This window comes from Rhinoraja longicauda, chromosome 34 (assembly GCF_053455715.1).
Source record: "Rhinoraja longicauda isolate Sanriku21f chromosome 34, sRhiLon1.1, whole genome shotgun sequence".
NCBI lineage: Eukaryota > Metazoa > Chordata > Chondrichthyes > Rajiformes > Arhynchobatidae > Rhinoraja > Rhinoraja longicauda.
In genome coordinates this window covers 18,967,450-18,991,378 of record NC_135986.1, presented here as the reverse complement: position 1 = coordinate 18,991,378, position 23,929 = coordinate 18,967,450, and the positions used below count along the sequence as shown (strand labels likewise).

Below are 23,929 nucleotides of genomic sequence, written 5' to 3'. Positions count from 1 at the left end.
AATACTAGAGGTTGCTCTGGGATGGAATCATCAAATACTAGAGGTTGAAGAGGGGGAAGAGTTTAAAGGACAGATGGAGGACAAGGCAGATAGGATTAGTTTCATTTTATCATCATGGTTGGCAATCTCGGTGCTAAGATTTGGTATTGGTTTATTATGTGTACAGAGATAGTGAAATGTAGTATTGCTCCTGAGATGCTGCCTGACCTGCTGAGTTACTCCAGCATTTTGTGAGTGAAATGTAGTGCCAGCTCGGCAAATCATACAGGGTACTATTGGGTCATACAACAACAGGTAGTGTAAAAAAGAAAATATATTATAGTTTAGTGCAAAGCCAACAGGCAGAATGCTTGACAGATGGGGACCGCACCCTGTTCCTGAATCTGGTGACGTACACTTCTGCCTGAAGGAAGTGGAAGGTGGACATCTACATGGACAACATGGAACCATTGCTACCTTGTATTTGCTCCAAATGTGAAAGTTCCCTTTCAGGCTATGCTTTGTAATTGTCATTGAAAATGTGTATGGTATTTCAATAAAGAAGTTGGCTGAACAATCCGCGTTTGCCATGTTTCTTGAGATTTGTCAGCTTAGCTTGGGACCTCGCAAGCAGTCTGGGCCCCCATTTTCTGCTCAGATGGGAGGTGGCCTCAGGCGCAGGGCTTGAATGTATTTGCATTTGGGGGTTGTACAGTTTAAGGCACATGCTTTAATGGAGATAGATAGATGCAAGACTATTGTAGCTCTGTCTTTTTACTGCATAAACAAAATTACAAGTCAAGGCATGATCTAATTTAAAGATTCCATTCTTGAATAGTCAAACAAATACAATTCAGATTCCAATTACACTAGTTGCTTTACTTTTCCCAAGCATCAATGGTGCAGTGTCCTGTAAAACAACTTGCCCACCACCCTCTGTCAATACAGACTGCACAGAACACACAATACATCCTCGAAGACAGTTTAGGATAAAGTTAAGATTGCAGGTCAGTCCATCTGGGATTCACCAGTTCACTTGTGCACTGCACAATTCACTCAGTCCAATTTGCGGACACCGAGTTTCAGTGGTCCTTTGGCAGCCTTCCTCTCAGCTCGTTTTGCTTCAATTTCCTTCTTCCTCTCCTCTCGCTTTTGCCGGGCAAGATCAGATTTACTTACTCCTGCTTTGGAAAGGGCAAATATCAGTCACCCTCAAAACCACAAACAACCCCACATGCACGTTATACACCCCCACAACATTTACCTATACACACAAGGTCATACATTTACTCCGTCATTTCTAGATTAACTTCCATTGTGATTTTATTGGAATGGACCATGCATCTGTGGAGTTGCGGTTAGAATACCAAGACTAGCAGTGCACACCAATCCATGTCTAGTCTCCAGAGATGCTGCCCGTCCCGCTGAGTTACTTCAGCTTTTTCTGTTTATCTTCTATTATATGCAGCAACCACAGCTCATTAGGAAGAACTCATAACCTTCCATCTGGAAGAAACAGTCAACATTCTACTATACTCTACATGTCTGAGTTTTACTACCACTTAATTTCTCCTCAGACCATACATACCTTATATGAATATGGGGCCAGCTTTAAAAACTTCAAACTGGAAGAGCCGAAATGCCTGACTGGCAATCTGCTATAAACATAACATGTGATATCCCTGGCTAATTATTATAAATGAACAGCAAAGAAAACATTCCTTTCATACAGCTTAATCCATTCTGACTCTTGCCCCCCCCCCCCCCCAACATTAAATCCCTATCTTTCCCAACAAAACACCTTTTACACGTAATTGTACCTGCCGACTCTAGCACCTCATTCCAGATCTACACCAACACTTACCTAAGTATCTACTGATTTTATAAACCCAGCCTATCCAATCTCCCCGTATCTACAATCTTCCATTTTGGTCAACATCCCTACTCTTCCACCCTGAGGTTTCTTTGCACATCAATGGCCCCAAGATCCCTGCTATTTCGCCTCACCAGATTTTGACCTCCACCCAAAAAAACACATCGCCTCACACTTGTATGCATTAAGCTCCATCAACTAACTGATCTGTGTCCTACAGTTTACTCGTAGGAAGGAACTGCAGATGCTGGTTTAAACCAAAGATGGACACAAAATGCGCAGTCTGAAGGGCATTTTGCGCCTGAATATTCAGGTCCCAGCCCTGGTCCTCTTGCAGCCATATCTCTAATTCCCACAACATCATACTTGCCAATATCTAACTGAGCCTCAAGCTCATCCACTATTTTTTATACTTTGTACATTCAAATGCATCACTTTAACCTCAGTATTCAGAGGGGAGGTGAATACTGACGTTAAAGTGTTGTATTTGAATGCGTAGAAAATTCAGGGGTACACAACGTATAGAAAAGACAGACAGGTGGGCAGAGGGGGTGGGGTCGCTCTGTTGGTAAGGAATGATATTCACTCCCTTGCAAGGGGTGACATAGAATCAGGAGATGTCGAATCAGTATGGATAGAAATGAGGAATTGTAAGGGTAAAAAGACCCTAATGGGAGTTATCTACAGGCCCCCAAACAGTAGCCTCGACATAGGGTGCAAGTTGAATCCAGAATTAAAATTGGCATGTCGCAAAGGTAATGCTACGGTGGTTATGGGAGATTTCAACATGCAGGTAGACTCGGAAATTCAGGTTGGTAATGGACCCCAGGAAAGGGAGTATGTGGAGTGCCTCCGAGATGGATTCTTAGAGCACAAATGTGGGCCTTGAAGACAGAAGCAGTTGAATTTATTATGGGGAACAAGGAAATGGCAGATGAGTTGAACAGGTACTTTGGATCTGTCTTCACTAAGGAAGACACCCAACAATGTCTTAGATGTATTAGAGGACGGAGGAACTGAAGGAAATTCACATTAGGCAGGAAATGGTGTTGGCTAGACTGATGGGACTGAAGGCTGATAAATCCCCAGGGCCTGATGGTCATCGCGGGGTACTTAAGGAAGTAGCTCCAGAAATCGTGGACGCATTGGTGATCATTTTCCAATGTTCTATTCAGGATCAGTTCCTGTGGATTGGAGGGTGGCTAATATCCACGTTTTAAGAAAGGAGGGAGAGAGAAAACGGGAAATTATAGACCAGTTAGTCTGACATCGGTGGTGGGGAAGATGCTGGAGTCGATTATAAAAGAAGAAATTGCAGAGCATTTGGATAGTAGTAACAGGAGTCAGCATGGATTTACGAAGGGGAAATCATGCTTGACTAATCTTCTGGAATATTTTGAGGATGTAACTAGGAAAGTTGACAGGGGAGAGCCGGTGGTGTGATGTGGTGTACCTTGACTTTCAGAAAGCCTTTGATAAGGTCCCACATAGGAGATTAGTGGGCAAAATTAGAGCACATGGTTTTGGGGGTAGGGTGGCAGACAGGAACAAAGAGTAGGGATTAACGGGTCCCTTTCAGAATGGCAGGGGTACCGCAAGGCTTGGTGCTAGGACCCCAGCTATTTACAATATACATTAATGACTTAGATGAAGGGATTAAAAGTAACATTAGCAAATTTGCGGATGACACAAAGCTGGGTGGCAGTGTGAACTGTGAGGAGGATGCAGGATGACGGGCAGGTTGTGTGAGTGGGCGGATGCATGGCAGGTGCAGTTTAATGTGGATAAATGTGAGGTTATCCACTTTGGTGGAAAGAACAGGAAGGCAGATTATTATCTGAAAGGTGTTAATTTAGGAAAAGGGGACGTACAAAGAGATCTGGGTGTCCTTGTTCATCAGTCACTTAAAGTTAGCATGAGCATGCAGGTACAGCAGGCAGTGAAGAAAGCTAATGGCATGTTGGCCTTTATGACAAGAGTTGAGTATAGGAGCAAAGAGGTCCTTCTGCAGTTGTACAGGGCCCTAGTGAGACTGCACCAGGAGTACTGTGTGCAGTTTTGGGCTCCAAATTTGAGGAAGGATATTCTTGCTATTGAGGGCGTGCAGCGTAGATTCACAAGGTTAATTCCCGGAATGGTGGGACTCGTATGTTGAAAGACTGGAGCGACTAGGCTTGTGTACGCTGGAATTTAGAACGATGAGAGGGGATCTTATTGAAACATAAGATTATTAAGGGATTGGACACATTAGTGGCAGAGAACATGTTCCCAATGTTGGGGGAGTCCAGAACCAGGGGCCACAGTTTAAGAATAACCGTTTAGAACGGAGATGAGGAAAAACATTTTCAGTCAGAGTTGTAAATCTGTGGAATTTGTGCCACAGATGACTCGAATGGCCTCCTCCTGCACCTATTGTCTATTGAAGGGCCGCAACCCAAAACGTCACCCATTCCTTCTGAGATGCTGCTTGTCCCACTGAGTTACTCTGTTTTTTTGTGTTGCATCTTCTGTTTAAACCAGCATCTGCAGTTCCCTCCTAACCAATTTCTTAACCTCAGTCCAGCCCCTTCGGGATCAAGAGCGTACATGCGAATAACCAGTGGACTGACCTTGGTCCAATTCCACAGACTCCCAGTTTTCCTCTGTGTCCCAGCTTCCACCAATGTCCGTGTTCCAAGTGTCCTCAGTTCCCTGAGAATTCATAATTCAGCATGGATTAAAACTAGGATGTCACAAAGTACATTAAAGGAGTTCAAAAATTGTGGTCATGCAGCATGGAGACGGGTCCTTCAGCCCAACTTGCCCACGCTGACCAACATGCCCCCATCTACACTAGTCATACAGCGTGCAAACAGGTCCTTCAGCCCAACTTGCCCACGCTGACGAACATGCCCCACCTACACTTGTCATACAGCGTGCAAACAGGTCCTTCAGCAAAACTTGCCCACGCCGACCAACATGCCCCATCTTCACTAGTCATCAGGAGTGCAAACAGGTCCTTCAGCCCAACTTGCCCACGCTGACCAACATGCCCCATCTTCACTAGTCTTCAGGAGTGCAAACAGGTCCTTCAGCAAAACTTGCCCACGCCGACCAACATGCCCCATCTTCACTAGTCATCAGGAGTGCAAACAGGCCCTTCAGCCCAACTTGCCCACGCTGACCAACATGCCCCATCTTCACTAGGCATCCAGAGTGCAAGCAGGCCCTTCAGCCCAACTTGCCCACGCCGACAATCATGCCCCATCTACACTAGTCCCTGCCTGCCTGTGTTTGGCCCATTTCCCTCTTAAGATAAACACAAAATGCTGGAGTAACTCAGTGGGACGAGACCCTTCTTCAGGCTGAGAGTCGCCTTGCCTTCCCTCTCTCCATCCCTCCCTTTCCCAGTTCTTCAACCAGTCTGACTGTCCCTGATTACATTTTATCTCTGCTTTGTTGTCACCTTCTAGCTAACAATGATCTATTCTACAGTTTCCTTGTCTGCATCTCTTTTGATGTCTTGTTTTCACACTTTACCCGTCCTTATCTCTGTCTCCCTCTTCCCTGACTCTGTCTGAAGTCTCCACCCGAAACGCCACCCATTCCTTCTCTCCAGAGATGCTGTGTGTCCCGCTGAGTTACTCCAGCATTTTGTATCTATCTTCATTGTAAACCAGCATCTGCAGTTCCTTCCTACCCATATCCCTTCTCCATGCATCTTAATTGGTGTGATAGCCCCTTCCTCAACTCCCTCCTCTGGCACCTCGTTCCATACACCCACCACCACGTGTGAAGAAGTTACCCCTCAGGTTCATATTAAATCTTCCCCCTTGAATATATGTCCTCTTGTCCTCAATTGCCCTACTCGAGGCAGGAGACTGGGCGTCTCTGGAGTAGAGACACAGGATCGATCAAGATCCTGCTGCAATTTTTCACAAACAACTTCACTATCTGTTGTTTATTCACAAAATGCTGGAGTAACTCAGCAGGTCAGGCAGCATCTCAGGAGAGAAGGAATGGGTGACGTTTCAGGTCGAGACCCTTTCACTATCTGTTGTGTATGGTGGAATAGTCACTGCGGGACTTTCATATGTTGAAAGACTGGAGCGACTAGGCTTGTATACACTGGAATTTAGAAGGATGAGAGGAGATCTTATCGAAACGTATAAGATTATTAAGGGGTTGGACACGTTAGAGGCAGGAAACATGTTCCCAATGTTGGGGGAGTCCAGAACAAGGGGCCATAGTTTAAGAATAAGGGGTAGGCCATTTAGAACTGAGATGAGGAGAAACTTTTTCAGTCAGAGAGTTGTGAATCTGTGGAATTCTCTGCCTCAGAAGGCAGTGGAGGCCAATTCTCTGAATGCATTCAAGAGAGAGCTGGATAGAGCTCTTAAGGATAGCGGAGTTCGGGGGTATGGGGAGAAGGCAGGAACGGGGTACTGATTGAGAATGATCAGCCATGATCACATTGAATGGCGGTGCTGGCTCGAAGGGCCGAATGGCCTCCTCCTGCACCTATTGTCTATTGCCTCAACTACCTCCTCCAGCAGCTTGTTCCCTCTACGTAAAAAAGCTACCCCTCAGGTTCCTATTCAATCTTCCCCTTTGAACCCATGCCCTCTGGTTCTCAATTCCCCTACTCCGTAAGATCAGCCTGCTCAACCTCTCTCTATAGCTCAGACCATCAGGTCCTGGCAACATCCTCGTACATATCTTCTGTACCCTTGACAACTACTTTCCGAAAAACTAGGTGCCCAGAACTGAACATAATACTCGAAATGTGGCCTCACCAACGTCTTATACAACTGCTTATTATTATAAATGAACAGCACAGAAAACATTCCTTTCAGACAGCTTAATCCACTCTGACTCTTGCCTCCCCCCACCCCAGCATTAAATCCATATCTTTCCCAACAAAACACCTTTTACAGGTAATTGTACCTGCACCTCATTCCTGATCTACACCAACACTTACCTAACTAAGTATCTACTGATTTTATAAACCCAGTCTATCCAATCTCCCATTAACTACAATCTTCCATTTTGGCAAACATCCCTACTAGAAACATAGAAAATAGGTGCAGGAGTAGGCCATTCGGCCCTTCGAGCCTGCACCGCCATTCAATATGATCATGGCTGATCATCCAGCTCAGTATCCCGTACCTGCCTTCTCTCCATTCCCCCTGATCCCATTAGCAAAAAGGGCCACATCTAACTCCCTCTTAAATATAGCCAATGAACTGGCCTCAACTACCTTCTGTGGCAGAGAATTCCACAGACTCACCACTCTGTGTGAAGAAATGTTTTCTCATCTCGGTCCTAAAAGACTTCCCCCTTATCCTTAAGCTGTGACCCCTGGTTCTGGACTCCCCCAACATCGGGAACAATCTTCCCGCATCTAGCCTCTCCAACCCCTTAAGAATCTTATATGTTTCTATAAGATCCCCCCTCAGTCTTCTAAATTCCAGCGAGTACAAGCCCAGTCTATCCAGTCTTTCCTCATATGCAAGTCCCGCCATCCCAGGGATTAATCTGGTGAACCTTCTCTGTACTTGAGGCAAGAACGTCTTTCCTCAGGTTAGGAGACCAAAACTGCACACAATACTCCAGGTGCGGTCTCACCAAGGCCCTGTACAACTGCAGCAGAACCTCCCTGCTCCTAAACTCAAATCCTCTTGCTATGAATGCCAACATACCATTCGCTTTCTTCACTGCCTGCTGCACCTGCATGCTTGCTTTCAATGCTGCACCTGCATGCCTGCTTTCAATGCTGCACCTGCATGCTTGCTTTCAATCTTCCACCCTGAGGTTTCTCTGCACATCAATGGTCCCAAGATCCCTGCTATTTCGTCTCCCCAGATTTTGACCCCATCACGCATCACCTCACACTTGTCTGCATTAAGCTTCATCAAAGTAGTCCCAGTCTACTTTGTTGTAGGAAGGATCTGCAGATGCTGGTTTTAACCGAAGATAGACACAAAATGCCCAGTGTGAAGGGTTGCGACCCAAAATGTCACCCGTTCCTTCTCCAGAGATGCTGCTTGTCCCGCTGAGTTACTCCGGTTTTTTGTGTTTAAACCAACATCCTTCCTAACCAATTCCTTAACCTCAATCTTATACAACTGCAACATGACTTCCCAACCTCTATACTCAATAGACACAAAAAGCTAGAGTAACTCGAACTGCATCTCTGGAGAGAAGGAATGGGTGACGTTTCGGGTCGAGACCCTTCTTCAGACTGGTTAAGGATAAGGGAAACGAGAGATACACTCAACACTGACTGATGAAGGCCAATGTGCCAAAAGCCTTTTTGACCTCCCTGCCTAACTGGTGACCATTGTCACTGACGACACCATTGTTGAAATGTGTCAACCGGATGTATGCACAACAACCTCCCGGAACTAACTAAACAAACATAATCCACACGGTGTAATGAAACATAGAAAATAGGTGCAGGAGTAGGCCATTCGGCCATTCAGCCCTTCGAGCCTGTACGCACTGCCATTCAATATGATCATGGCTGATCATCCAACTCAGTATCCCGTACCTGCCTTCTCTCCATACCCCCTGATCCCTTTAGCCACAAGGACCACATCTAACTCCCTCTTAAATATAGCCAATGAACTGGCCTCAACTACCTTCTGTGGCAGAGAATTCCACAGATTCACCACTCTCTGTGTGAAAAAAAACTTTCTCATCTCGGTCCTAAAAGACTTCCCCCTTATCCTTAAACTGTGACCCCTTGTTCTGGACTTCCCCAACATCGGGAACAATCTTCCCGCATCTAGCCTGTCCAACCCCTTAAGAATTTTGTACGTTTCTATAAGATCCCCCCTCAATCTTCTAAATTCCAGCGAGTACAAGCCGAGTCTATCCAGTCTTTCTTCATATGAAAGTCCTGCCATCCCAGGAATCAATCTGGTGAACCTTCTCTGTACTCCCTCTATGGCAAGAATGTCTTTCCTCAGATTAGGAGACCAAAACTGTACACAATACTCCAGGTGCGGTCTCACCAGTGCCCTGTACAACTGCAGCAGAACCTGAGTGTGAACATCCTGCTCGTGCCCTGCTGTGTACTCGGGGTTTGTGAGTGTGCGCGGGATAAAATACCTGGTGAACCAGACCAGGTGTGTGAATGCGGTGATTTATTGAACACTACACTCACCTGTTCAGCGGTGAGTGTCTGGGCGACGCTGGCAAACTGGTCCTGCTTTCTGCAGCCTCCCGCCCCGTCCCAGTTGTAGTCGCTGGTGGGCCGGGACGAATCGTCCCGCTGGGCTGCCGGAGCCTTGCCCTTCCCCGACGGCGGCTCAACGCCCCAGTCCGTGTTCCAGCCGTCCACCGCGGTCGCTGACCGACTCTGTGGCGGCGACGCCGTGGGTGCCCAGCTCTCCTCCAGCCCCCAGCCCGAGTCCCAGTTACTCGCTCTCGGCTCTACCGCTGAACTCCCCCCGCCGGCCTCATTCTGTGGACGCAAAATGGCCGCGCAGTCTTAGAGGACGGACACTGGCCCCAAGAACAGTGTCACAGCTCACACACTGGCCCCAAGAACAGTCTCACAGCTCGCACACTGGCCCCAAGAACAGTCAAACTACTTGGGACAGGTTAGTTTAGTTTAGAGACAGCGCAGAAACAGTCCACTGAGTCCGCACCGACCAGCAATCCCCGCTCACTAACACTAGCACAAACACTAGGGACGATTTACAATTACCTGTTTAGTCATAGAGTGATAAAGTGTGGTAACAGGCCCTTTGGCCCAAGTCATCTCAAACTTATGCCGACATTTTGACATTTTCATCCTGGGATAAAGGTTCCAAATGTTCACCCCCTCAACCCCTCTCTCCCAGCCCCCCCCCACTCCACCTCTCCCTCCCCCTCCTCCCCCCACCTCTCTCCCAGCACCCCTCCTCTCCTCTCTCCCAGCACCCCTCCTCTCCCCAGCACCCACCCTCTCCTCCCCCACCTCTCCCAACCGTTCCCGCTCCACCCACCTCTACCTCCCCCTCCTCTCCCCAGCACCCACCCTCTCCTCCCCCACCTCTCCCACCCCTCCTCTCTCCAGCACACACCCTCTCCTCCCCCCACCACTCTCCGAGCACACACCCCCCCCCCCACCTCTCCCTCCCCGCCCTCTCTCCAGCACACACCTCCAGGCTACCCCAGTCCTCCTCGTCCCACTGTGAAGATTCCTCCGCCGGTTCGCTGGCAGCCGCTGGTTCCACCGGCCGCTCCGGCTCCTCACCTAGCAACATCAAGACAGACCGGTCAACACCAGAGCGTTAACACCAGAGATGGGATGTTTGGGAGGGTGGGGGGGGCGAGGTGTGGATAGGTTAGGAGGGGTCAGGGGTAGTGATACTCCCACCTACCTCCCGGTGCCTCAGGGGCCGTTGTCGTTCCAGTTCCAGTTGCGGCCCCGGGTGCCAGGGCCCCCCCAGCCTGCGGCCCCTCTCCAGCGGGTGCTTCAGGGGCCGGTGTGCCGCGCATGAACTTGGAGGTGATGCTGGACACCCCGGTCACGGCCCAGCCCGCCCAACCTGCCGACGAGGAAGGACCACTCGAGGCAGAGTTCACGTCCTTCTCTGCAAAGGAGAGAGATGGCGGGTTAGTCTGAAATAAATTCCCGTATAGAGTGGACGTGGAGAGGATGTTTCCACTAGTGGGAGAGTCTCGGACCAGAGAGCACAGCCTCCGAATTAAAGGACGTTCCTTTAGGAAGGAAATGGGGAGGAATTTCTTTAGTCAGAGGGTGGTGAATCTGTGGAATTATTTTGGCTGTGGAGGCCACAAGTCAGTGGATATTTTTAAGGCAGAGATAGATAGATTCTTGATCAGTGCGGGAGAAGACAGGAGAATGGGGTGAGGAGGGAGAGATAGATCAGCCATGGTTGAATGGCGGAGTGGACTTGATGGGCCGAATGGCCTAATTCTGCTCCTGCCATGGTGGTTCCGAACAGAGGGCAGCACTGAGCAAGGGTCTCGGCTGGCGGGGCGCTGGCTGGCCACCTTGTAAACTAAACAGCACTCACCCACTTCGGTGATCTTGGCTGGATCCTCGGACACCATCTCCAGCTTTGCCAGGAAGCTGCGGATAGCTTTGAAGGCCTGCAGAAACACACGAGAGCTTCAAGCCTCTACACAATGAGCATGCAAAATGAGCACGCTGCCCCCTCCCTCTTGCCACCAGTGTAGCCCTTTACCTCCCCTCACCCTCTCGCCTCCAGCATAGCCCCTGCCCCCCTTCCCTCCCTCGCTCCCTGCCCCACCTGTAGGCGGACGTTGGTATCGGGGTCGGTGGTGAGGGGGCTCAGGACCAGCAGCACCTTGCGGGCACAGTCGGTGAGCGAGTAGTAGTTGTGAGTGGCGGCAAAGCCCAGCACGCCGGCCGCCCGTGACGGGGCGAACGGGTCCCGTGTGGCCCTGGAGAAAGCCGAGATCAGCACCCGCTGCCGTGTCTGTGGGAGAGAGGGGGAGAGGTTAGTCTGTGGCACCCGCACCGCACCCGCTGCCTGAGTGGGAGAGAGGGGGAGAGGTTAGTCTGTGGCACCCACCGCCTGTGGGTGGGAGGGAGGGGGAGAGGTTAGTCTGTGGCACCCACCGCCTGTGGGTGGGAGAGAGGGGGAGAGGTTAGTTTGTGGCACCCGCTGCCTGTGGGTGGGAGAGAGGGGGAGAGGTTAGTCTGTGGCACCCACCGCCTGTGGGTTGGAGAGAGGGGGAGAGGTTAGTCTGTGGCACCCACCGCCTGTGGGTGGGAGAGAGGGGGAGAGGTTAGTCTGTGGCACCCACCGCCTGTGGGTGGGAGAGAGGGGGAGAGGCTAGTCTGTGGCACCTGCACAGCGCCCGCTCCCTGTGAGTGGGAGAGAGGGGTAAGGGTGAGGGGCGGAGGGGTGAGGGGGCGGTGGGGAGGGGGCGGAGGGGTGAGTGAGGGAGTGGAGGGGTGCGTGAGAGGTGAGGAGGGTGGGTGAGGGAGGGGTGAGGGGCGAGCACTCACGGCGGCGTTGAGGTAGCAGGAGATTTTGCCCAGGCAGACGGTGGTGTTGCAGCGGATGGGCCCCTGGTCGTCCTTGGTCTGCAGGCGGGCAAAGTGCTTCATCAGCTCCATGTTCAGGTTGGGCTCACTCAGCTTGGGGGCCAATAACAGCATCGACTGGAGACAAGGGAGGGGGGGGGCGGGGGACACAATCAGTGAGGCACACACACGCGCAGAGACACGCGCACACGGGCGGAGACACGCGCACACGGGCGGAGACACGCACACACGCAGAGACACGCACAGACGCAGAGACACGCACACACGCAGAGACACACCACACACGGGCGGAGACACGCACAGGCCAACCAAGTCAGCGCCGACCAGCGACTCCCACTTATTGTCTATGTGTTTATGTGTGTGGGGGAAAACCCACGGGGAGAACGTACAAACTCCGTACAGACAGCACCTGTAGTCAGGATGGAACCCGGGTCTCTGGTGACTCTACCCGCTGTGCCACCTCCCCCCCTCCGGCTCCACTCCCCCCCCCCCCCCCACCCCCCCAAACACTGACCTTGACGGTCTGTTCACGGATGGCGGGGTTGGTGTCACTGAAGCCGTGCACCACGTGAGGGAAGATCTGCCCGTTCACAGTCGTGTCGTTCAGGTACTGGATAAACTGCTCCATCTGTAACCACAGCGGCACTCTCACCCCGTGCTGTACACACCCCGCACCCATTCCCACGCACACCCACCCCTCCCCATGCACCCCCCCCACATCACATACACCCCCCACACCGTGCACACCCACACTCACCCCACCACATCGCGTACACCCCCACACTGTGTACACCCCCCCATGCTCACACCCACACCGCGTACGCCCCACCCCCACACCGCGTACGCCCCCCCCACACCACTCACACCCCCCCGTGGGGGCATGGGGACAGGGAGGGGGGACAAAGCGCAGGGACGGCGCGGGTTCCCACCTGCTGGAGCAGCCGGATCCTCATCGCTCGGTCCGTCGAGGAAAACATCTTCACAACCACAGGAATGATTTTCTGCTGATATTCCTCAGCATTCAGGAACTTGCCCACCTGCGGGGAGAGAAGAGCGCACACCTTATGGCATGCCTCAGCCACCGTACACGCTTGGCCCTGCCCTGCTTATGGCATGCCTCAGCCACCGTACACGCTTGGTACACACGTGCCACAGCACGCCCTGCCCTGCTTATAGAAACATAGAAAATAGGTGCAGGAGTAGGCCATTCGGCCCTTCGAGCCTGCACCGCCATTCAATATGATCATGGCTGATCATCCAACTCAGTATCCCGTACCTGCCTTCTCTCCATACCCCCTGATCCCTTTAGCCACAAGGGCCACATCTAACTCCCTCTTAAATATAGCCAATGAACTGGCCTCAACTACCTTCTGTGGCAGAGAATTCCACAGATGCACCACTCTCTGTGTGAAAAAAAACTTTCTCATCTCGGTCCTAAAAGACTTCCCCCTTATCCTTAAACTGTGACCCCTTGTTCTGGACTCCCCCAACATCGGGAACAATCTTCCTGCATCTAGCCTGTCCAAACCCTTAAGAATTTTGTAAGTTTCTATAAGATCCCCCCTCAATCTTCTAAATTCCAGCAAGTACAAGCCGAGTCTATCCAGTCTTTCTTCATATGAAAGTCCTGCCATCCCAGGGATCAATCTGGTGAACCTTCTCTGTACTCCCTCTATGGCAAGAATGTCTTTCCTCAGATTAGGAGACCAAAACTGTACGCAATACTCCAGGTGCGGTCTCACCAATGCCCTGTATGCCTCGGCCCCCAGACAAGCTTGGTACACGTGTGCCTCAGCGCGCCCTGCCCTGCTTATGGCATGCCTCGGCCCCCAGACACGCTTGGTACACGCGTGCCCTGTGCAGGGTGGGACATACCTTGAAGAGCGGGGTGAGGATGACGGCGCCGGCGTTGCCGAACTCAAACGCCGTCAGCAGCTGCGGCAGGATCTTGTGTTTGCAGAAATCCTCAGGGAAGGTGTTGAGCTGCGAGCTCAGCTCCGAGAAGAAGCTCTGTTGTTCCGCCGGCTCCTTGATCTGCGGGGGGGGTGGGGGGGGGAGGAGGCAGTGAGCATCGGTCAGCAGCCCCTGAACACCACCGCGCCCCTCGGCTGCCGTGTGAACCTATAACCCGAGTGCAACCTCCTCCACTGTATCCGCTGCTCCAGGTGTCGACTCCTGTACATCGGCTCAATCCGCCTAGACCTGCCTGATCTCCCGGTTGCCAAACACTTTAATTCCCCCACCCATTCCCACACTGACCTGGGCCTCCTCCATTGTCAGAGTGAGGCCCAGCGCAAATTGGAGGAACAGCACCTCATATTTTGCTTGGGCAGCTTACACCCCAGTGGTATGAACATTGACTTCTCTAACCCTTGCTTTCCATCTCTCTCCATCCCCTTCCCCTTCCCAGTTCTCCCATCAGTCTGACTGTCTCCGACTACAGTCTGAAGAAGGGCCTCGACCCGAAACCTCACCCATTCCTTCTCTCCAGAGATGCTGCCTGTCCCGCTGAGTTACTCCAGCATTTTGTGTCTATCTAGGAACAAGACAAGCTTGATTACAATCGATCCATTTACAGTGTACAGATACATGATAATGTGAATAACGTTTAGTGCAAGATAAAGCTAGTAAAGTCCATTCAAAGACAGTCCAAGGATCTCCAATGATAGTAGTTCAGGACTGTTGTTGGTAGGATGGTTCAGTTGCCTGATAACAGCCGGGAAGAAACTGTCCCTGAATCTGGAGGTGTGCGTTTTCACACTTCTGTACCTCTTGCCCCGATGGGAGAGGGGAGAAGAGGGGGTGACCGGGGTGAGACTGGTCCTTGATTATGCTGCTGGCCTTGCTGAGGCAGCGCGAGGTGTAGATGGAATCAATGGAGTCAGCTCCCTTCATTGACTCCTGTGTCTATGCAGTTCCTCGTTCCCATGTACTTCGCAGTTTATTGGGAGGTTGTAGTGGTCAGTAGCCCGATTGTTGTTGGGAAGAAGCTGCTCCTGAACCTTGACTTGGGGCCGACTTGGGGCTACTCATTATCCCGCGGTCTAGGCTTAAGCTCAGGGGTGACCGCGCTTTTGCGGTTGCAGCTCCGAGACTGTGGAACAGCATCCCTCTCCCCATCAGAACTGCCCCCTCCATCGACTCCTTTAAGTCCAGGCTCAAAACCTATTTATACTCCCTAGCGTTTGAGGCTCATTGAGGAGGCGCTGTGAACTGTTTGCGTGCTACTGTATGTTTCATTTTTTTTCCCCATTGGAACCTAATCAGATGTACAGCACTTTGGTCAACGTGGGTTGTTTTTAAATGTGCTATACAAATAAAATTGACTTGACTTGACTTGACGTTACAGTTTTCAGGCTCCTGTACCTAGTTACCGTTGGCAGGAGTGAGATGAGACAGTTTAAGAATAAGGGGTCGGCCATTTAGAACTGATATGAGGAAAAACTTTTTCAGTCAGAGAGTGGTGAAGGTGTGGAATTCTCTGCCTCAGAAGGCAGTGGAGGCCAATTCTCTGAATGCATTAAAGAGAGAGCTAGATAGAGCTCCTAAGGATAGCGGAGTCAGGGGGTATGGGGAGAAGGCAGGAACGGGGTACTGATTGAGAATGATCAGCCATGATCACATTGAATGGCGATGCTGGCTGTTGTCTATTGCGAGCGTGGCCAGGGTGGTGCGGACTAAACCAAACCCGTTATCCTGTATCTATACACTGTAGAAGGCTCGATTGTAATCATGTATTGTGTTTCTGCTGACTGGTTAGCACGCAACAAAAGCCTGGGTACACCCGACACTAAACTAAACGGCACAGGAGGGGAGGGGAGGGCAGCGCGCGGACTAACCTGAATCTCCTCCAGGAACAGGTTGGTTTCTATGAAGCTGTTGTTCATGAACCCGTCGGGCTTTCGGCAGTTCTGCAGGAACTTGGCGGGGTTGGGTCTGATTTTGGGATTGGCTCCGACCAGCTCACAGTAATGTGGAACCAGCTGCTTTGGGATCTGAAAGAAACGAGGGGGGAAAGATTTATTGAAAATATGTCAGGGTACCAACACGAACAACACAGTAGCAGGATGGAAACCAAGAGGTTGGACCAATTGAATGATCGATTCAAAGATACAGCGCAGAAACAGGCCCTTCGGCCCACCGACTCACCTGTCCATCTTATCCCGCTTTCTCATCCACCCGCCAACACACTAGGGGGGAATTGTAGAGCCCAGTTAACCTATAAACCTGTGTGTCTTTGGAACGTTGGAAGAAACCAGAGCACCCAGAGGAAACCCAATGTGGTCAATAGACAACAGGTGCAGGAGGAGGCCATTCGGCCCTTCGAGCCAGCACCGCCATTCAATGTGATCATGGCTGATCATTCTCAATCAGTACCCCGTTCCTGCCTTCTACCCATACCCCCTGACTCCGCTATCCTTAAGAGCTCTATCTAGCTCTCTCTTGAATGCATCCAGAGAATTGGCCTCCACTGCCTTCTGAGGCAGAGAATTCCACAGATTCACAACTCTCTGACTGAAAAAGTTTTTCCTCATCTCAGTTCTAAATGGCCTACCCCTTATTCTTAAACTGTGTGGCCCCTTGTTCTGGACTCCCCCAACATTGGGAACATGTTTCCTGCCTCTAACGTGTCCGGCCCCTTAATCTTATACGTTTCGATAAGATCTCCTCTCATCTTTCTAAATTCCAGTGTATACAAGCCTAGTCGCTCCAGTCTTTCAACATATGACAGTCCCGCCATTCCGGGAATTAACCTACGCTGCACGCCCACAACAGCAAGAATGTTGGTCACAGGGAGAACGTGCAAACTCCACACACACAGACAGACAGATGGCACCCATCGTCAAGATGGAACGCAGGTCTCTGGCGCTGGGAGGCAGCAGCTCTACCCGCTGCGCCACCGTGCTGCCCTTAGAGGTCTCTATGCACCACAGTTTTGGATGACCACAGTTTTGTAGCTGTGTACACTGTTATACTTTGATAGTCCAGCACCCTTGCACAGCGCCAGAGACCCTGCTGACTGCAGGCGCTGTCTGTACGGAGTTTGTACGTTCTCCCCGTGACCTGCGTGGGTTTTCTCCTGATGCTCCGGTTTCCTCCAACACTCCAAATACGTGCAGGTTAATTGGCTTGGGTAAAGATTGTAAATTGTCCCCAGTGTGTGTAGGATAGTTTTAGTGTGCGGGGATCGTTCGTCGGTGCGGAATCGGTGGGCCGAAGGGATTGCTTCTGCGCTGTACCTCTAAAGTAAAGTCTAAACATCGGGCGAGAGTGGGAGGAGAGTACTGACCTTTCCGAGGGAGCGCAGGGAGGAGAGTCTCTGCAGCGGCCCGTTGAAAATCTCCCAGATCAGGCAGCCCAGACGCCACATGTCGGCCGACCTGCAACACAAGGAAGGAGTCAGCACCCAGGGTCAAGCATCCTTTGGTATTGTATATATTATTATTTTATTTTATTTTTTTCATATTTTCAGATACAGCGCGGAAACAGGCCTTTTCGGCCCACCAAGTCCGCGCCGCCCATTTACCCAGTCAATTAACCTACAAACCTGTACGTCTTTGGAGTGTGGGAGGAAACCGAAGATCTCGGAGAAAACCCACGCAGGTCACGGGGAGAACGTACAAACTCCTTACAGTACAGCACCCGTAGTCAGGATCGAACCTGAGTCTCTGGCGCTGCATTCGCTGTAAGGCAGCAACTCTACCGTTGCGCCACCGTGCCGCCGTACAATGTTATTGTAATAATTGATTAAGGGGTCAGACACAGAGTGAAGCTCCCTCCACACCGTCCCATCCTTGCCCATTGAACCGGCACGTATCCCCCCGGTGCGCAGGCCCCGGTCGCGGTCCCTACCATTTCTCCACCGCACCCTTGCCGGCGCTGGCGTCTGCCTTCTCGGGCGGGTCGTACTTGTCGAGTTCGGGGAAGCCTTTGCTGGGCGGTGGCGCGGTGTCCCCCTGCGCGGCGTACATGTAGTCGAGGCCACCCAGCTTCCACTCGCCCGCGCGGTCCACAAACACGGCCGACGCACACACGTTGTTGTGGATCAGGTTGCAGTCGTTCACCAGGAAACACAGCGCTTTCTGCAGGACAGCACAAGTGTTAAACACGCGGTGGTCAGTCAGTATATTGCCACGGCTACCGAGGTAGACTGGACACACAGTGGCTTCATGAACAACACTTTCATAGAAACCAACCTGTTCCTGGAGGAGATCCAGGTCAGTCATCAGTGATAGGTGCAGAATTAGGACATTCGGCCCATCAAGTCTACTCCACCATTCAATCATGGCTGATCTATCTCTCCCTCCTAACCCCATTCTCCTGCCTTCTCCCCATACCTCCCGAGTGCCTTAAAAATATCCAATGACTTGGCCTTCACAGCCGTCTGTGGAAAATAATTCCACAGATTCACCACCCTCTGACGAAAGAAATTCCTCATCACCTCCTTCCTAAAGGAATGTCCTTTAATTCTGAGGAATTAATTTAGTTGAGTTTATTGTCACGTGTACCGAGGTACAGTGACAAGCTTTTGTTGCGTGCTGACCAGTCAGCAGAAAGACTATTCATGATTAAAATCAAGCCATTTACAGTGTACAGATACAAAATAAGGGAATAACGTTTAGTGCAAGGTAAAGCCAGCAAAGTCCGATCAAGGATAGTCCGATCACAGCCGTCCACAAACACAGGAGTCAAAACACCGGGTGGCACAGCGGTAGAGTTGCTGCCTCACGGCGCCAGAGACCTGGGTTCCATCCTGACTACGGGTGCTGTCTGTATGGAGTTTGTTCGTTCTCCCCGTGACCTGCGTACGTTTTCTCTTGGTGCTTCACTTTCCCCCCCCCCCCTCACTCCAAAGACGTGTGGGTTTGTAGGTTAATTGGCTTCGGTAAAAATTGTAAATTGTCCATAGTGTGTGTAGGATAGTGTTAATGTGTGGGGATCGCTGGTCGGCGCGGACTCGGTGGGCCAAAGGGCCTGTTTGCGCGCAGTATCTCTGAACTAAACATCGCCATCAGCTGTAGAAATGGCACCCGAGTAAATATTTAGATCCTGGCTTTTACATTTTTATTAACAGACAATAGGTGCAGGAGGAGGCCATTCGGCCCTTCAAGCCAGCACCGCCATTCAATGTGATCATGGCTGATCATTCTCAATCAGTACCCCCGTTCCTGCCTTCTCCCCATACCCCCTGACTCCGCTATCCTTAAGAGCTCTATCTAGCTCTCTCTTGAATGCATTCAGAGAATTGGCCTCCACTGCCTTCTGAGGCAGAGAATTCCACAGATTCACAACTCTCTGACTGAAAAAGTTTTTCCTCATCTCAGTTCTAAATGGCCTACCCCTTATTTTAAACTGTGGCCCCTTGTTCTGGACTCCCCCAACATTGGGAACATGTTTCCTGCCTCTAACGTGTCCAACCCCTTAATAATCTTATACGTTTCGATAAGATCTCCTCTCATCCTTCTAAATTCCAGTGGACATTGCAGGAGAATTCGGTTGAGAGGCAAAAATGGATCAGCCATCATCGATTGGTGGAGTCAAAGGGTCGAATGGTGTAATTCCCCTAAGTCTTATGGTCATAGAGTGATACAGTGTGGAAACAGGCCCTTCGGCCCAACATGCCCACACCGGCCAACTTGTCCCAGCTACACTAGTCTTAACAAACTACAAAGAGATAAGGTATGGGGTTGGTTATTCCAGATGGTGGGCTGCATTGAAAAGGTGCAACTGTAAGCAAGTGACGGTGAACATATCAATAAATGGTTTACAGCAATCCTTTCAGGCACAAAGAAGCCAGAGAGAGAGCGGCAGCTGTGGCCAACAAGAGTTCAACAGAATTCCAGTGTATACAAGCCTAGTCGCTCAGTCTTTCAACATATGATAGTCCCGCCCATTCCGGGAATTAACCTGGTGAACCTACTCTGCATCCCTCAATATCCAGAAAGTGGCAAGGCTGGGTGAGTGAGGAATGGGCAATAAATACTGGCGTGTGGAGCGTGGGAGGGAACGAAGATCTCGACAAAACCCACGCAGGGTCACAGGAGAAGGTACAAACAACGCATCGACAGCGTCTGTAGTCGGGATCAGACCCGGGTCTCTGGAGCTGCAGGGTAGCAACTCTACCGCTGTGCCGTCCTGTGCTGTAATAAGGAAGGCTCGAAGTGCGGGCAGGCTCACCACGATCTGATGCAGGCCCCAGGAGATCTCCAGCTCGCTCAGCCCGCCCGTCGGCTGCTTGGCCTCCAGGTAGGTCACCAGCGGCGTCACCGGCTCCGTCACCACGTACAGGCATTTCTCCGTCTGGGGAATAGAGTCAGAGACGGTTACTGCAGTCCAGACAGATTCACACAGCCAGGAAACCAACCTGCCCACCGCAGCCAAACATGCCCAGCTCCCCAGCTACACTCATCCCACCTGCCCGTTTCCATGAACCTGTCCAAATGTTTCTTAAACATTAGATAGTACCTGCTTCAACTGCCTCTTCCAGCAGCTCGTGTGTAAAAAAAAGTTGCCCCTCAGGTTCCTTTCCTGACCCGCTGAGTTACTCCAGCACTCTGTGAAACGTCACCTATCCATGTTCTCCACAGATGCTGCCTGACCCACTGAGTTACTCCAGCACTCTGTGAAACGTCACCTATCCGTGTTCTCCACAGATGCTGCCTGACCCACTGAGTTACTCCAGCACTCTGTCTTTCTTTGACAGAGAGCGTTTCAAACTTTGCCGCTGCCCAGGGATGTTTAGTGCTCGATTCTCCCACGTCATCTCCACATCCACATTGCCAGAAATCCCCAGGATCCCGAGTGCCTGGATAAGCCCTTGGAACCCCTGTCTGTGTCCCTGTGACAGAGCTCACCGCTGGGGCTGTAACTGTGTCCCTGTGACGGAGCTCCTCCCTGGGGCTGTGTGTCCCTGTGAAGGAACTCCTCGCTGGGGTTGCAACTGCACACTCCTGGTGCGGATAGAAAATAGGGGTAGGCCATTCGGCCCTTCAAGCCAGCACCGCCATTCAATATGATCATGGCTGATTGTACAAAATCAGTACCCCGTTCCTACCTTCTCCCCCATATCCCTTGATTCCATTAGCCCTAAGAGTTAAATCTAACTCTCTCTTGAAAACATCCAGGATTTGGCCTCCACTGCCTTCTATGGCAGAGAATTTCAGATTCACAACTCTCTGGGTGAAAAACGTTTTCCTCATCTCAGTCCTAAATGGCCGCCCCCTTATTCTAAAGAAGACCATTTTTCCTGCATGGGGCAGACCACTTACCTCCAGCCCATCCACGAAGGTCAGGATGTTGGGGTGCCGCAGAGTCTTCAGCCGTTTGAAGGCCGCCTTCGCCACCTGGGTTTGTTCGTCCGCATTGGGCTTGACGTCGTAAAGGAAGATGGACACGGGCTCAGTGGTGCCCTGGAGGGAAGGGGGAAGAGGAGTGTGTGACACAGGTCCAGTTAACCACCGCGGGAGGCTGGTGACAGAAACAGCTGTGGGTGGTGACCACTGCGGGGATGAGGGAGCAGCTCACTGAAGGCTTGGTTCGTAGGCGTTCCACCACCTCCCCTGGCACTACCAGCCCCCACCACTACTTCCCCTGGCAGCATCTGCTCCCCTCACAACCTCCCGACACAACCATCTACCCTCACCATAACCTCCCCTGACAGAACCTGCCTCCACCTCCCGACAAAGCCTTCCCCTGCTACCAACCCCCAACCACCCCTCACACTGGGTATCTCCACCGCCTCCCCTGGCACAACCTGCCTCCACCAACATCCCTGGTGTAGGGTGGTGAGGGGGGGCTGGGGTAGCACGTGAGTGTGGGGGGGGGACAGCAGATGTGATGATGATGGGGGGGGGGGTTGGGGACCGGGAGGGGCGGTAGTGAATCTGGGGGGGGGGGGAAACGGTGGATGGGATGATGATGACGGGGTGGTGAGAGGAGGGGGTGGGGAGACGGGTAGATGCTGGGGGGTAGATGGGATGATGAGAAGGGGGTGGTGACAGGTAGATGGTGCGGGGGGGTAGATGGGATGATGATCTCAGCCCCACTACTCCCAGGTGATGCCGATGATCCCGGCGTCGCTGCTGCCCGGGTTGGGGAGGGTGTAGGTTAGTGGCGGTGGGGGGGGGGTTTGGTGGGGACGGTGATGATGATCCTGGTGCCACTGTTCCCCATGGTTGGGGTTGATGATGAGGGGGGGATAGTGTGTGTGTGGAGGGGTGTAGGGTAGTGGGGGGGGGGGAGTGTGATGATGATCCTGGCGCCACTGTTCCCCATGGTTGGGGTTGATGTTGAGGGGGGGTAGTGGGTGTGTGGAGGGGTGTAGGGTAGTGGGGGGGGGGGGAGTGTGATGATGATCCTGGCACCACTGTTCCCCATGGTTGGGGTTGATGATGAGGGGGGGTAGTGTGTGTGTGGGGGGTTGTAGGATAGTGAGGATGGGGTAGTGAGTGTGTGGGGGGGGGGGAGGGAGGGAGGGGAGTGGTGATGATGATCCTGGCTCCACTGTTCCCCGGGTTGGGGGTTGATGATGAGGGTGGAGGGAGGTAGTGAGTGCGTGGGGGTGTAGGGTAGTGGGGACGGGGAAGTGAGTGTGAGGGGGGGCTGTAGTTGGGGGGGGGGTGGGTGGGAGTGACGATGATGATCCCGGGACCGGGTTGATGATGGGGGGGGGGAGTGAGTGTGAGGGTGTGTGTGGGGAGGGCGGGTGTAGGGTAGTGGGGTGGGGGGGGAGTGGTGATGATCCTGACGCCACTACTTCCCGGGTTGGGGTTGATGATGGGGGGGGGGGGTGTAGGGTAGTGAGTGTAAGGGGGGAGTGGCGATGATGATCCGGGGGCCGGGTTGTTGGGATTGATGATGGGGAGGGGGGGTAGTGAGTGTGTGTGTGTGTGTGTGTGTGTGGGGCGGGTGTAGGGTAGTCTGGGGGGGGGTGTGATGATGATCCCGGCGCCACTGTTCCCCGAGTTGGGGTTGATGATGTGGGGGAGTGGTGATGATGATCCCAGGACCGGGTTGTTGTTGTTGATGATTGGGGGGGGGGGGGTAGTGAGTATGTGTGTGAGGGGGGGGGGGGGGTGATGAGGAGGGGGGGGGTGTAGGGTAGTGGGGATGGGGTAATGAGTGTGAGGGGGTACGGTGATGATGATCCCGGGTTGTTGGGGTTGATGATGAGGGGGGGGTGTAGGGTAATGAGTGTGAGGGGGTACGGTGATGATGATGATGATCCCGGGTTGTTGGGGTTGATGATGAGGGGGGGGGGGGGTGTAGGGTAATGAGTGTGAGGGGGGACGGTGATGATGATGAGGGGGGGGTGTAGGGTAATGAGTGTGAGGGGGTACGGTGATGATGATGATGATCCCGGGTTGTTGGGGTTGATGATGAGGGGGGGGGGGGTGTAGGGTAATGAGTGTGAGGGGGGACGGTGATGATGATGATGAGGGGGGGGGGGTGATGATCCCGGGACCGGGTTGTTGGGGCTGATGATGATGAGGAGGGGGGGGGGTAGTGAGTGTGTGGAGGGGGGGGACGGTGATGATGATGATGAGGGGGGGGGGTGATGATCCCGGGACCGGGTTGTTGGGGCTGATGATGATGAGGAGGAGGGGGGGGGTAGTGAGTGTGTGGAGGGGGGGGGACGGTGATGATGATGATCCCGGGTAGTTGATGTTGCGGCCACGTCAGCCACTCCCTCCCTCCCTCCCTCCCTCTCTCCCTCTCCCTCTCACACTCACCCTCCTGGTGCCGGGCAGCAGCTGCCAGAGGCCGGGGCCGGGGCGGGGGGGGGGCGGCGGCGGGGTCGGCGGCGAAGGGGAAATCCTTGACGGGATCCCGGGAGAAGAAGCCCCACATCGCCGCCGGCCATAGTAGTGACCTCACTTCCTGGAGACGCCGCCGGGGAAGGGGGCGTGGCGGGCCCCACGGCCACGCGTCACTTCCTGGAGACGCCGCCGGGGGGAGGGGGCGGGGCCAGGATCTTGCGCCACTTCCTGGAGACGCCGCCGGGGGAGGGGACGTGGCCACGGCGGCGTCGCCAAATTGGGTCGGAAACGCCCGCTGTCGCT

General features: G+C 52.5%; 1 protein-coding gene across 1 annotated transcript; it reads right to left on the bottom strand.

Moving 5' to 3' along the window:
• Positions 1–721: 721 nt before the first annotated feature.
• Positions 722–23,717, bottom strand: scyl1 (SCY1-like, kinase-like 1). The gene is given in 18 exon segments (XM_078427812.1): positions 722–1,160; positions 4,462–4,543; positions 9,003–9,302; positions 9,985–10,079; positions 10,207–10,419; positions 10,867–10,942; positions 11,104–11,292; positions 11,829–11,984; positions 12,382–12,495; positions 12,797–12,904; positions 13,743–13,901; positions 15,707–15,862; positions 17,158–17,248; positions 17,721–17,950; positions 20,046–20,168; positions 21,137–21,277; positions 23,600–23,660; positions 23,662–23,717. Coding segments are annotated over 18 exon segments (2,475 nt in total). The 3' UTR covers positions 722–1,035.
• Positions 23,718–23,929: the final 212 nt, after the last annotated feature.